The sequence below is a fragment of the Lathamus discolor genome, chromosome 1 (genome assembly GCF_037157495.1).
Source record: "Lathamus discolor isolate bLatDis1 chromosome 1, bLatDis1.hap1, whole genome shotgun sequence".
Taxonomy (NCBI): domain Eukaryota; kingdom Metazoa; phylum Chordata; class Aves; order Psittaciformes; family Psittacidae; genus Lathamus; species Lathamus discolor.
The window spans coordinates 87,582,292-87,596,994 of NC_088884.1; the positions used below are offsets into that span (position 1 = coordinate 87,582,292).

At 39.8% G+C, this 14,703-nt stretch overlaps 1 protein-coding gene across 1 annotated transcript; it reads right to left on the reverse strand.

Annotated features, from left to right (window-relative positions):
• Nucleotides 1-1,148: 1,148 nt before the first annotated feature.
• Nucleotides 1,149-14,448, reverse strand: ALB (albumin). The gene is made up of 15 exons (XM_065685181.1): nucleotides 14,315-14,448; nucleotides 12,722-12,782; nucleotides 11,860-11,992; nucleotides 10,737-10,951; nucleotides 9,887-10,019; nucleotides 8,706-8,803; nucleotides 7,651-7,780; nucleotides 6,562-6,776; nucleotides 5,893-6,025; nucleotides 4,935-5,032; nucleotides 4,061-4,199; nucleotides 3,336-3,559; nucleotides 2,679-2,811; nucleotides 1,629-1,685; nucleotides 1,149-1,338 (listed from the first exon to the last, which is right to left on the reverse strand). Exons 1-14 carry the CDS (start codon nucleotides 14,397-14,399, stop codon nucleotides 1,635-1,637), a joined length of 1,848 nt encoding a protein of 615 aa, XP_065541253.1. The 5' UTR covers nucleotides 14,400-14,448; the 3' UTR covers nucleotides 1,149-1,338; nucleotides 1,629-1,634.
• Nucleotides 14,449-14,703: the final 255 nt, after the last annotated feature.

Consider the following 14,703-nt stretch of genomic DNA (forward strand, 5'->3'; position numbering starts at 1 on the left):
TCAAGCACACGTAAGAATCATTACAGTGTTACAGTGTGGGGAGTAGCTGCAAATCAAATGAGAAATCCCCGCTTCTTGATTGATTTGTGATATAGAGCTGATTTCTATGCATCAGAATCATCACCAAGTCTCTTCCTTGAACAACCTTAACTTGTCCTAATTCAGCAATCTAAAGCAGGTTAGTTTTACCTGCAGTGAATGACTGTTGGCATTTTGGATGGTGAATTAAATAATGGGAATGGTCTTCAGAATGTCTGTTTTGCTCCCTTAAATTAAGGGAAAATGTGCTTCACTGCAACTGACAAATGATTCTTGCTTCAATTCACAAAACTGTACATTTCAAATGAGGTGTTTGTGAATGACCTGGGGTCACATGAGCTAAACCAATACCTAACTATGACTTGCAGTGATTGACTGTTCAAACCTTTCAATCATAACAAGATGGATGAGACTTCCTTATCAATTTTAAAACCAGTGTCTCTGAATGTTTCATTCTGAGTGTACTTCTGCGGTTCTGGAGAACATTCCCAGTTCATGAACTTGGCAAAGGAGTCAAGGCCAAGAAAATTGTCCTTATGAAATGTCTTATTATGCAAGGGTTATGCAAGGGTCCTTGTTAAAGTGAAACTACCTATAAGCTAGAAAATCATGCTGCTTTAGTGGCATAGAACAGAAATATTTCTCTCTTAGGAGCTTCCTGAAATGAAAGGCATGATTCAGATGGTAGGCTTTTCAAGAGACAAGACTAAAGTCAAAAGCTGTTTAAAAAAACCAACTTTCGACATGAAGTGTCTCAAAGCAGATCGGTTTGCAACTCTGCAAGCAAAGGGGATAATCGATCTAGGACTGATGTAAGAACATAATTTTTTTTTCCTTTGAATAAGATCTCATTGCCAGTCATCTTATTTAGACTGAGCACTTCCTTTGAGTGTTTTCTTAATGTGTGATTATAATTGCTGAAAGCCTAAAATGAACCTAGCTAAATGTGTTAGCACCTTTCATACTCTTTTATATCTAGTTTCCAAGAGCAAGAAACAGAAAAACTCCATGGAATCCCTGCCCTTACATAGTACTTGTACCAACCATTTTGTGTAGGGAGCACTGCAGAGCTTTGTCTTATGGTAGTCACCAGCAGATGAGGACAGATGCAGATTTATAAAGCTTTTATTTATTATCCATTTTTTCAAAGTGATAGAATTGAAAAGTTTCTGGAAAAGCATGTGGTTTGACAAAATGCTAAAGATTTACGAAATACTCATTCAATACCAAAGGAAAAAAGGTAATGGGCAGGAGAAGTTACACAGAAGTATTTTTCTTCATATTTCCCCCAGTGGCAACCTAGATTGGAGAAACAAAAAGGATAATTTTGTATAATAGTAGCACACCAGCAGTACTTCCACCTGCTGTATGCTGTGTAATGGTAGATGGTTAAACCAGCTGTTAGAAAAAGCAATTCCTTGGTGGTTAAAGGGAAGCTGGATACTTTTTTGAGCTGAAGGAGTTAAGTTTTGGGCAGAAGGGTGGGAAGAGATAGGTAGATGGATAGGTTAGATAGATAGATAGATAGATAGATAGATAGATAGATAGATAGATAGATAAATGATATGTGAATTACTGCTGTTACCTACCATGTGTTAAACGCCAATTCCTAATGTGGCTCTGCTCTGGACTATCAGGTTTGCACCCTAGAAAAAGGAGTACAAACAGTTGTGAGAGAGAAGCCAAGGGAGGAAAATATGTGGTGCTTGAGCAGGAATTTCTATAAACTTAAACTTGTGACTGTGTTCTGTTTCAAAGGATAATTCTAATGGTCCTTCCTAAGTTTAGAATCTGCGCACTCATGTATGTTGGATATTTTCCAGTTTTGCAAACGTAGAAAATGCACCTTTAGAGACAAAAAAATCATTATTTCCTAAGTCTCCCTAATATATTTACCTGTGCAATACTTGGTTATATATTAAAAAAGGATTCAATCAATAAATGATTTATGATATTGGTAATAGAATTGTCTGCTTCAAATGATTACGAGTTTGCTGTTGGAAACAGTCATTTATACTTCCTGTAAATGCTTTGTGCTTGCTCAGCTATACGGCTACAGATCAGCTCCTCCTGTGGTTATTTCAGATGTTGAATGAATGAATGTATCTGTGGTTGATGAACTTGAAAAAAAACCCTGAATGACTGTTCACAGGACATAATCACCTGGACTCCCCCTGCTAATGTATCTATATTTGCTAGGTGTCTAATAATTGGTCCACATGCAGTTTTTACCAGTAATTCTTCAGAATTCTATAAGAATCTGTAGCACAAAAGGAAGTTTGTGTGAGAGGTAGAGTTCAGATTCTACACATACATCTTTTACAGCTATGGCTTGTAACTCAGCTCTTCCAGGCAAGGCCCTGAAGAACCTTATCTAATCTAAAATTTAGCTGTCCTTTGAGCAGATGACTGCACTATATGACCTCCACACATTCTTCCCACATGACACTGGGCAATGACTATAACCTGTATGATTGCACATGTTCTGCTCTGCAGGTAAATTTGTTGTAAGGGTACACAGACAAATGATCACAGCAGCTTGCAGAACTGCTTTCTTAATGCATGGTTTCCTACTGAGTTTCAGGTTTCCTGTGTTCCTTTCCTGATTTGTTTTGTTTTTTAAAGGAGATAGGAAATACCTCTTCCCCAAAGCAAGACTCAATATCTGATTGTTTGCAGCACTTGTCCACCATGGCAGTGAAACCATTAGCAATTGTCTTGATTTGTTCTTCTGTCATCTGGGGCTTGCGTTTAATGAGGTTGACAAGCAATCTGAAAACAAAGCCGCAACATAGAGTTAACACTACCTGCTGTAGCTCAATTTCTCAATTTCAAATATACCATTCTGTGCAGGTACTGCTTATTTATGAGGCCTTTTTTTTTTTTTTTTGTCATGTCTAGAGGAGTTTGTGCCTATTTGTGGTTCCAAACTCCCAGTCTACCACTTTGCTTTTTGTTATCCCAGTTACAGGTCGGAAAAAAACTTACTGCAATAACCTTTATGTTGTCTTAATGAAGTACATCTTGAGATTTGCACTGGCAGTGGACCTACATGAAACAGGTCTGCTAAGAGACTGATTTTGTTTGAAGAAAACACCCTATTTTGCCTCTTCCAAACCACATGATGCTATGCACTGACAAGTGCAGTGCAAACACATAGTTCCATCTGGCTTTTTAGCCACTGTTATTGAAGTCCCAGTTTGATGACAAAATAGGGTGTTTGTACCTTCCTTCTGCACCCCCCTTCCAAGTATTACACTTCAGAAGCTCTTCTACAAGTATTTCTTTTGGCTTACTTCATCTGCCCTAGTTCCCGTTCAGCAGGAGAAGCAGTGCACAATTTTTCATCAAAGCTGAACATATCAGGGTTAAATGCTGGAGGTACGTATTTGGTATCTACTCCCATGGCAGTGAAACAGGGTCTCCTGTAAGCATAGGAGTCACTGCAGCAGTGTGAAACGTTGTCATTTATAGGTGTGGTCTCCTGCCTCTTGCACATCTCCTGAATCACAATGCTCAGCTGGAAAGAGAAGGAAAGAAGGACAAACTTGAGTTTCATCTGCTGCAGTAACAGATGTGGTGTTTGTGGTACAGTAGCATAGCTGGAAGTGGAACTGTCAGATCCCAACACCTCCTTGGAAACGACATGGTCTTAAATATACATTCCTGAACCTGAGTATTTCTTAGTCTGCCAACAGTCTGTCTATCAATTGTGTTACAATCAGTAAGTACATTTCGGTTTTTTAAGAGACTTTTTAGCTTTTCCAGATACAAGCAGCCAACCAACTTATTTTTGCTTGCCGAGGGAGAGCAAAGCTTAGCTGAAATTTTCACAAGTTTCCATCAGACAACTATTTAGGCTCTCAATTTATTAAAAATGAACAAACTTCGAATTCTCTTAGGTAGATGCTCAGCTTGGGGTTTATGGAAAATCTTGTGAGCTTACTATCTCACCAGAAATCAAGTTTATTGAGAACAGAAGAAATCTCCAAGAGTAGAGAGAATAAAACAATGTACTCACATATCCCTCAGAGCAAGGCAGGCGTTTGTTCTCGGGAAGCTGGCAGCACTTAGTACCAACAGCTGTCATTTTCTTTCCAATTTCCAACAAGGTGTCAGTTGATACTTGAGGCATTTTCTTTGTGTAGCGGATGAGAAGTCTGAAAAAGTCATATCAAAATGACTGTTGGCTGACATTTGATGAATGCTATACTGAGCTAGACCACTGAAGTGAAAAAAGAAGACCAAATAAATTTGCCCAAAGCAGCCAGCACCATTCTTTACAATCTGGAATATTTATCAGCAAGTAGAATTGTAGAATCATAGAATAGTTAGGGTTGGGAAGGACCTTAAGATCATCAAATTCCAACTCCCCCGCCGTGGGCAGGGACACCTCACACTAAACCATCCCACCCAAGTCTCTGTCCAACCTGGCCTTGAACACTGCCAGGGATGAAGCATTCACAACTTCCCTGGGCAACCCATTCCAATGCCTCACCACCCTTACAGTAAAGAACTTCCTCCTTATATCCAGTCTAAACTTCCCCTGTTTAAGTTTTAACCTGTAACCCCTTGTCCTGTCACTACAGTCCCTAATGAAGAGTCCCTCCTCAGCATCCCTACAGGTCCTCTTCAGATACTGGAAGGCTGCTATGAGGTCTCCACGCAGCCTTCTCCTCTCCAGGCTGAACAGCCCCAACTTTCTCAGCCTATCTCCATATGGGAGGTGCTCCAGTGCTCTGATCATTCTCATGGCCCTTGTCTGGACTTGTTCCATGTCCTTTTTATGTTGAGGACACCAGAACTGCACACAGTACTCCAAGTGAGGTCTCACGAGAGCAGAGTAGAGGGGCAGGATCACCTCCTTTGACCTGCTGGTCATGCTAAGTACTTACGCTTTAAGGAAGTCTGCTTCACCATGGGTAGCAAGAAGGTCACAGTTGGTCTTTACAACATCTTGAGTTTCTTTGATATGCTTGTTCAAATCCTCTTGCTGCAAACAAATATGAATTCATTACTAATGTTAGAGCAGGGTGTCCTGGTAACAGTCATACAAACGCAGCTTCTGAGCTCTTCTAAATCTTATTAGCTATAAAATATCCATTTTGTAACGCTGATTACCTCCATATAGCCTGGGTGTCTTAGGGATGGCTTGATTCTCCTATGAGTCTTAAGTTCTAGCAGAAAATCAGTTAAAAAGGCAGCAAGATTTTTTTAATTTCATTTAAATTAGTTACCTGTTGGACTTACTTTCTAGACAACAGGTTTTTTTGTTTGCTTTTTTGTTTGTTTGGTTTGGGTTTTTTTTTGTTTAAATGGGGTGAATATTTTTCAAGTATAGGATTATCAACTGTGAGGAGAACATCCTCTTTCTATTTCTTGGCCAAAGCTGTCAGTGACTCAATTTGTGCTGTGACTTGTGTGCAATTCAGTTGAAGATTAGGAGATCAAAGTTTATGCTTAGTGTCTGTGAGCTGGCCATGCGGGTTCCCATCATAATCCACGAGCAGCCATACTCAGTATAGGCAGCGGAGCTCATAGAATAATTAATCTAACCAGTTATTAATCATCTTCAGGCTAAGCAAAATCACTTCTGAGAAACAGAGGCATCGGACAGTTGTGAGACTAGTCTGAAATTTCATAAGGTGACCAATGAAGTTATCCTTTGATCTAAGAAAATTCCGTTGTCACAGGCCCTGGACTGCTTAGCTAGTTAGGACACTAACTTTCCCTGGGGTTAGTCACTCAAAATGCTTTCTGTCTGCTCTTCCACAGGAGCTTCTCAACCCAGTTGTTTCATAAGCACTGACCAAGCACTGTAGTTATCATCTGCAAAAAAAGTTGTGCACCTACAGCATTTCCATAGCACTGGGCAGGGTTGTCTGTCTTGCAGCACTTTTCCAGGAGTGTTTCATATCCCTTAGCAACTCTCAGAATCAGCTGTGTGGAGAACTCAGGGTGTCTCCGTGAGTATTCATAAACAAACCTGAAAGACACGCAGGCTGACAGAATTAGAGCTCCCAAACAATGTGCTGCTTTCTTCATGCATAGCACAATAACTTATAATGACAGTTCCTTGGACAAGATCAAGTAAATGGACGATGAGCTTGGAATGCTGTTTGCTTGTTTTAGCACATGTGTTTTGTCGTTCTGTCATCTGCCAACAAGGCAAATGTGAGAGGAACAAAACAGTTCCCTGGAACAGAATAATTCTTAAGCAGGTAATGATGGGGGCATGTGGGCATGCACAAGGCCCACAAATAAAAATACTGACAAATTCAGATTTGGTAAGTAGGACAGTACTGAACAGAAACAATCACAAAGCATGAATGAGAAACTAGGGGTTCAGCTTGGGTCAGAGCTACATCAGACTTCCACGTGGTCATCTCTGTTCTCCATATGCAGTTGAAACTACAAGAGAACAGCTTTTCCAGCAGTACAAAAGCTCATAGTCCAGAAAAAACAGAGGGTCATTTGCAGAAACATTCGAATACAAGCACACATGCTGTTTGCACTACTTACTCTGACAAGAATGCATCATGGCCTGCCTCAAAGCTCTTGCACACTTCCTTATCTTGGATGTATTTTTCAACTAGTGAAGGAAGATCTGCAGGTTTCTCATCAAAATCTGATTCAACAATACACTGGCTTCGTTCCACAACTGGCTTGGCACAGCAGTCTTTGAGTTTACTTGAGAAAACATCTTGTTTAGAGCACATATAGGTTATAAGCTCTGCCTAAAGAATAAACATATTATAAGACAAGCTATGAAATAATAATTTAAAGATATATTCATCCCCCCTCTCTTTTTCAGATTCTTCCTTTTTCATCCAGGTCACCTATTTACTTAGCACTTTGCTAAGGAAATGCTGTTTCCATAAAGGAGAATAATGACAGCAACAGGCATGTCCTCTGCATATTAAGCACTGTGTTCATGGGTACAGGGAGAATGTTGTTCCTTCCTTGATCTTAGAAACTTTGAGAAGACAAACTTTGGAATGTCATTGAGTGATCTGTCACAAGGGTACCAGATAGATCTGATAGTCAGGTGCCCAGCTCTGATAGAGGACAAAAACCCCAGAGCTTCATAAAGCCAGCACTGGACACCAGCTGGTTTAAAAAGCACATCTAAATTCCAGACAGAGAGGCAATATTTAAGTCATGTCACTATTGCACAGTTTTGCTAATCCTCCCATGCAAGCTGCTCTCTAGAGTTCCCGGGCACTACAGAAAAGCTGCATGAATGGCAGTACACACAAGAGGATGGCAGAAAAATGCCTGTGCTTTCTTTCGCTTTGTTTACGACTGAAGTGAGTAAATACCATCAAACAATCTCCGAGATAAACATTTTGATTTCAGCCAAACACACACACTATACTGTAAGTAGCATCTCCTTGACCTCATGATCACGAAGGGCTAGATCCAGAACTGGTGCAAAGCCTAGTTCCAGGAACAAGCTGCTGAGCTGGCTGTGAAATTTTCAGTGGCTGAAGAATCTTCCAGCAGTGTCGAGTATGAGTTCCCTGGACTGTGAATGAGTAGCTGCACAAATTATTGTCTTCCTAAACACTGTTCATGTATGTAAACAGTTTTGACAAATACTTAGCTTACCTTGTCATCCATGCACTCTATCATGTCCCCTGCACAGCACTCTTTGTGGATACCCTTAATGTCCTGTAGAATTTTAACAATTTCTGAGAATGGAGCCTTGGGATATTTCTGGCTCAGGAGAGCAAGTTTACTGGGTGGAAAAGAAGAAAAACACATTTGTTTTAAAGCTCACTGTTGAACAGAAATCTTGTTAACAGTTGTGATACTGTAGATCAGCATTGTTGGAAGTAAATGTTAATTCATTCTCCTCATCTAATTTCTGGTGGTTAGTAAAAAAAAAGGGCATTGACATCTACAGAAGTACCCAGTGCTCATTTAAAATAGAAAGAAACACTTGTTTGGTTCTTCTGTTCTATCTGAGCTGTCTGTGTAAGAATCACACCCTAGAATTCCCCATGGCTGGGGAATGACCTGTAAAGGATCTCCAGATTGCTCAGCGCCGATGTATATAGTTCTAATTAAGCCTTTAAATCAAAACTGACTATATCTAGTAAGTCAATCCTAGTCAATGTTAGTGTATTAGACAAGCACAGAATGCAAAGCAACTCTATTGGAAAGATTAAGTCTTTCTCAATCTTAAAAACATAGCTTTGATAATAACTGTGATACTGCCAAATCTGACTCTTTCACTGATTTAAGGCTCGAACTAGCAACTTATTTAAAATAAATAAATAAATAAAAAGCGTGCTAGGAAGTACCATGAGTGCACTGTTCTAACTCAGCATCTTGAAGTGAATTCTATATGCTAGTGTTTTCTTAGAATGATAGGATCACAGGAAGCTATGGGTTGGAAGAGACCGTAAAGCTCATTCAGTTCCATCCCCCCTGCCACAGGCAGGGACACCTTCCACTAGACAAGGTTGCTCCAAGCCCCATCCAACCTGGCCTTGAACACTGCCAGGGCTGGGGCAGTCACAGCTTTTTTGGACAACCTGTGCCAGTGTCTCACTACCCTCACAGGGAAGAATTTCCTCATAGTGAGCAATTTTCCTTGTGATTAGTTTCAGGCTCATGTTAACAAGCCTACTTTTTACAAAAAAATGATTGGAACTTACTCTGCTTGGAAAGTTCTCTCACCAAACTTGTTGAGGATTTCACAAGAATGCTGGTGCTTCAGGCTTATTTTCTTGGCTTTTTCTTTTATGGCACCTGCCTATAGTAACAGGATGCACATGGTCACATTAAACTTGTCACATTTAATGGACTGAGAAAAAAACAATCTGAAACTCACACTACAGATGCACAGCAGGTCCTGGTCCAGTTAGCTCTGCTGAAAAGCCAAACCAGCTGAGAACTCCTTAGGCAGTCCTAACCAGTTTGCAACCAGCACTGAACTTCCAGTCTATATGCTATGCCTTATGGCACAGTGCAGTTCTACAGACATGCTGCTGTTCACTGAATACTTCAATGTGATTGAAGCCTGTGGCTTCAAAGGAGCCTAAGTTGTCTTACAAAGCACTGCAGTGATTATACAGAAGTCACTGGGACTGAGTTGGAGACAAAAGGAAAATTAGGCTCAAGCCATTCCCAAGACTAACATGGAATCTTAGCTCTAGTTCTCTAAAAAGCAGAGCTCTGTGGAAGTCAGCTGCTATCGAATCATTGGACTAACTCATGATTAATCCTTCTCTACAGGTTCTTCATACCAAGATTTTAATGAACAGGAAGATTCTACCTGTTTCTCACTCTTTCTCCTCCATTTGCTTGTACAACAAATAGAGCAAAAATAGGGGAGACCTCTTGTACACCTACACACTGGAAGGGGTGATGGCATGTTAGGCTGCCGAGAGCTGTCTTGCCCTCATGCCTCTCTGCTAGCATGCCTTCCTGCTACAGTTCACCACAGATGAAAAATTCCAAGTGCTACATGTTCTTCGGATTCAGCACATCTGCACAATACTCACAGCTCCCTGATAACATGCTAGCAAAGGGACAGAAAGACAAACTTAGCTATCTACAGTTTGATTCTTTTGTTTTTGTTTTTGGTTCTGTTTCATTAAAAAAAAAAACCCAAAATATGAATTTTTACTCCATGTTAGTTTCTACAAACCCACACACAAATGTTTACTGAAAACCACCCTAGGAAAGCAGAATATTGGAATTATAAACTGTAATTTAACATTACCCATTTAAAGTAACTTCTTCCTTTAAAGAGAGTTGCTACTAAGATCAAAAGAGACCATTATGCAGCAGAACATTTGCTTAGTTTTCACCCACAGTGAAAAACTGGATATACCTTTTCATCCAAGCAAGCACCGACGTCACTCTCTTTGCAGCAGCTCTGAAGTGCATGTTCATAATCAGCAGCCAGACTAAGGATTGTTGGAGCATACAAGAAGGGGCTTCTTCTTGCAACAGAATAGATGAAACTGTGAGGAAAAGAAAAATCTAAGTTACATATTCCAATGACAACAGAAAATGTCCTTAAATCTTTCAGAGCTTCCATAACTTTCATTTGAGTTCAGAAATGTAATCTACTTTCCTAATACAATGTCTCCTATGGGAAATGCTCTCGTAAATCTCAATTTCCAAAGCAGGGCTCAGTAGCAATGACAGGTGGATTATCTCCTTGTATTGACAGCCATCTAGATTGATGTGCATATGGTTTGATTTTTTTAAATGCATTGTCAGATACTTCAGAATTGTGATTTTGAGTGTGAAAAATTATTCTATGGCCATTTCACCAAGATTTTCTTGCTGATTTTTATTCTTCTTACTGTTATCTTTCTTCATCCTTTCTAATTATGAGAGTAGTTGGAGACTTGAGCCAGTAAATTATTATGTAAATATTGGAAACACTGGTTTTTCAGGGGTTTTCTGTGGAAAAAAAATGTCCCCCAAGATTTATAGAATGTGATCCCTTAAAACCCATTTTTGAATGGAAAAACCTGCGCTAGCATGGAGTGAAAAAACACGATCAGAGCGTTGGCTATTTAACAATTGAGCAAATGATTTACACATGCAGATATCAGGTTGAACTCTTGCAAATTCTAATGTCTCGCATGTCCATGCACTCTGTATAGCTTGGAGATCCCTCTTCTGCACACCTAAATGCTTAAAGAGTACAAAATTGCCGTTTTCCTTACTGTCCCATGAATGACACCCGGTTGTCCTGGTACTCCTTGCATATCACATCAGCAGCTGGTCTCTGGTATGGCTGAACAAAGTCTGGCTTGGCGACTTTAAATGACAGGAAGCACTTATTTCTTTCAGGATCAGCCTTACTACAGCAGTCAGCCATTGCACCATATGAGTCACGGAGCTTTTCGACTTGGCAGATTTCATCCAGGAAAATAGAGGGCTGTAAGGGAGATGCTGAGGGTCAGAATTATTCCTTATAGACAGTATAATGTACAATGTACTTATCTGTAAAAGAAAACCCAGATTGATAAGTAAATAAATTTTTTACAGGGATAATATTTAGACCATAGATCAGAATAATCCATTGTTTTCAACACAATTTCATAAAGTTTTATTTTATGTGGTCCAGTATCAAAACTGTTACAATGCTTTTTTGAAAAAAAAATATTATAATTTAAAATACTCTGTGCAAGACAGCAATCTCCTTTTACTTCTAATCTGACTAAACTGAATTTTCAGATGAACTGAAGCAGAATTTGAGATTCGACTTGATGATCAGGTTGGGGAAACCTTTATGGAGAACTAATGTAGTCATGTCATTTGGTCTGAATGTTAGAGCTCACAAGAACAGAGGCATCTGTCTTTCTGAAGCCTGCTAGACACCCAGGGATCTTCCATACCTGCAAACTTCTTTTGTTACCTCATCTTACAGGAGTTTTTTTAAAACTTCGTAAACTAAGTACCTTAAAAGAGCACACATACCTTTTCAAGTCATCCCAGTGTGAAAAACCACACATTTTGGTCACCTAAATATCTAGAATAAGACCTGTATTTTACCGCTGGGTATTTGTACTAAATGCTAACATTTATTTCCAGGCAATGCTGAACTTAATGTGCCTGCTTGTGGTGTCTGGGCTCCAGTATGTGGCTCCACAGATCATTTAGGCACTTCTGAAATGCAGCTTCAGAACCCAACACAACCAAGTTCTTCGTTTCAGCACTAAAATCTGAGAATTGCCAATGACAACAGCCACACCTGAAAGGATCAGGTATAAATCCTCAGTGAGGATGATGCTGGTAACTGCACAGACTGAGGAGAAACACAATACCAAAGGATTCATTGCATACCACTGATTTTGTACACTCAGGAGCATCTTCATTGGCCACACACTTCTGTGCCAGATCAACAACATCCTTTACCAGCTTAGACAGTCCCTCGTAAGAACATCTCTGGAGATACTGGGCAAATGTGATCATGGCACTGAAACACAAAGCACATTTGGAATATGGAGATAAGAAACATAACAGCTAATATTTTCAAAGGTGCATCTGGATACTAAATTGTTCAAATGCCGTGCACAAATGCTTAGAGTACCATGAAGAGCTTAGTACCAGATCCCATAACCTTCCTCTTCTCAACTCCTTTCTAGAAGGTTTTCAGCCTTACTCCCCAAGAACAAAAGTCTTGGATAGTAGATTAGAAATAAACCAGAAAAGACTATGATTTGAGTTTCCTGTTGCTTTTACCAGTGGTAAACTAAGCTGGGTTTTGTCATTTTGTTACAAATACTGATCTTCAGGCTGCCTTCTTTCAGAAGTTGGTATGTTTCTGCCAGGGCCCTCTGCCATTCCCAAAACCAATTTCAAAAGAAAATACTTGAATTGTGTCAAAAAACCTGTTGTGGGTTTGGTTGGGTTGTTTCAGTAATGTCACAATCCAGCATAACTGCGTTCCCATAAGGAACACAGGTTTTCTCATAAGGTTTGCAAGGAGTTCTTTTCCCAGAGAGCATGAAAGTCATAGTGAGTTTTGCAGGTCTTAACATATTTCTAGGCTTTGTATACTAACAGTAAGGCTAACTCAGTGCCTTCAGTGAGACACATACACTCTTCACTTGCTCATATGGTGTGTTTTAGTTTCCCTTTTTTGTCGTCCAGTATCAAAAGAGATGGAAAACAATCAGAAAATGTAAGTGGAATGTTCACTTACACTGCCTTAAATGTCTCCTCCTTCAAGTCATTGTAGCGATGAGCAATCTCACTCTTGTGCTCTAGGAAGAAGCAAAGAGAACAGTGAGGCTCCCTATCCACCTGGCTATGCTAGACCCATTAAGGAATACTTGCTGGGCACCTTGGGTCAGATTTGCAGAAGGGTGCAGCATTCATCCAGCTCTTAAGGGAATAATTTGAGGGAGCAGCATCATTGTTTTGAATGCTGCATCAGCCCAAGCTGATGCTAAGCATTTGTCAAATCCCACCTCTGGGCACACCATTCTGGGTAATCTGTGCTGATGCTCTGGGAACTTCAATCTAAGCCTCTTTTCAGCCACCTTGAGCTCTTTGATGTCTCAGATGACCCTTCTTGTCTGTTTGTCTGTAGACACCTAATGCTTACGCACACTCATCTTTCTGAAGGAGCCCAAGCATATGATTTTTTAGGATTTTAATACAAGATTTACCTTTGTAAGCACATACTTACTTCAAATACTCAAAATGACTGCTGTAGTTTACCATTAAGTGTTAGCAAACATGTCCTTTGAGTAACTGACAACACTATCATGTCCACGCTACAAGGAAAGGAATGCAGCTCTAGTTTGATGAGAGCAAGCATCAACAGAATTTTCTCTTTTTGAACACAAAATTATTAATTTGGCAGATTCAGTATTCTGGTTCCAACCAGTGCATATCATCTGTGCTCTCTGAGAGAAGGAAAGCAGGTAAATACCTTCCCTTGGTCCTGGTGGTAACAAATACAGGTTGAAGTTACACCTTGCTCTTAGCGAGAAGACTCCCATGAGATTTCTCCAACAGATACTGAGTCATATGGCTACGGTAATGAATGAGCTAGACTGGGGCAGTCATCTTGGTCTAGAAATACCATTCATAGCATTTAGAAAACATTAGGAGTAATTCCCTTACCTAATGGAATATACCTGCTTTGATAATAAGGGGTTTGGTGCAGAAAATTGTAATGAAAAGATTTTTTTTTGCTGCTCTTCACTGGCATTTCCAGCCAGCTCCGGATAACTGAGTTTGGTTAAATTTTCACATTTCAAACAAAAATCAAAAATATCAGTGGAAAAATATATAGGACTGCCTGCAGGAGTATTTTCTTGACAAACGTCTTAAGTTTTATAATACAGGGAGAAATGAAACAATTGGCTAGCCTTCCTATAGCCCAAATTCAGATGCAGATTTTTTTGTTTTTTGATCTCCTTATGTGAAAACTGACACCTTTAACTGGTGAGGAGCTCACATGTGAATTACCATGCGAAAGACAGCACTTGCAAAAGTAAAGTGCGTCCCCTTTCTCTGCAGTGGAAAGTAACAGATGCTGAATAATCAACATCTGTTCATGCCCTACACTGAGGCTGCAAAGGGACATCACCAGACTTTCTCACCCAGTTAAGTTGTCCTGTTCTAGCCATCTCCTCATGATTTCTTCATTTAGTTTCTTTTCAAGTCAATCAAGTTTTTCTCTTCTCTTTGGATCAGGCTTGCAAGAATTGTCCATGAAATTGCATTAAAGACATGAAATTGATATAGCAAAGACTGCAAAGACAACTAAGTGGTTCTTTCTTACCTGCCCCTCGAGCGACTCTTTGCAGATTCCTGGATCTGGCAGAACTTATGAGGAAAATAAATGAAATTAATGTTACCCACTTCATGGTTGCAGATTATGATGTGGGTTAAAATGCTCAGAAAAGCTGGAAGATAGAAGAGAAAGCATTTGCTTATATACTCTTTCTTACTTGAGTCTGTAAAATATTAACCATAGAGCTGGCACTTGTAGGTTTCCACTCAGCCTGAAGAAGATTACAAAACTTGGACTGTCCTTGCAAAAATGAATTTGATATGCTTTGTTTATTGTGTTAGTCTGGGCCTTTTTGTCCTGAAAAGGTTGAACCTGCCAGCACCCAAATAGATAAAGTTTTGCGTAAATTTCCTTATCAAATGACAAACAAGGAGTTC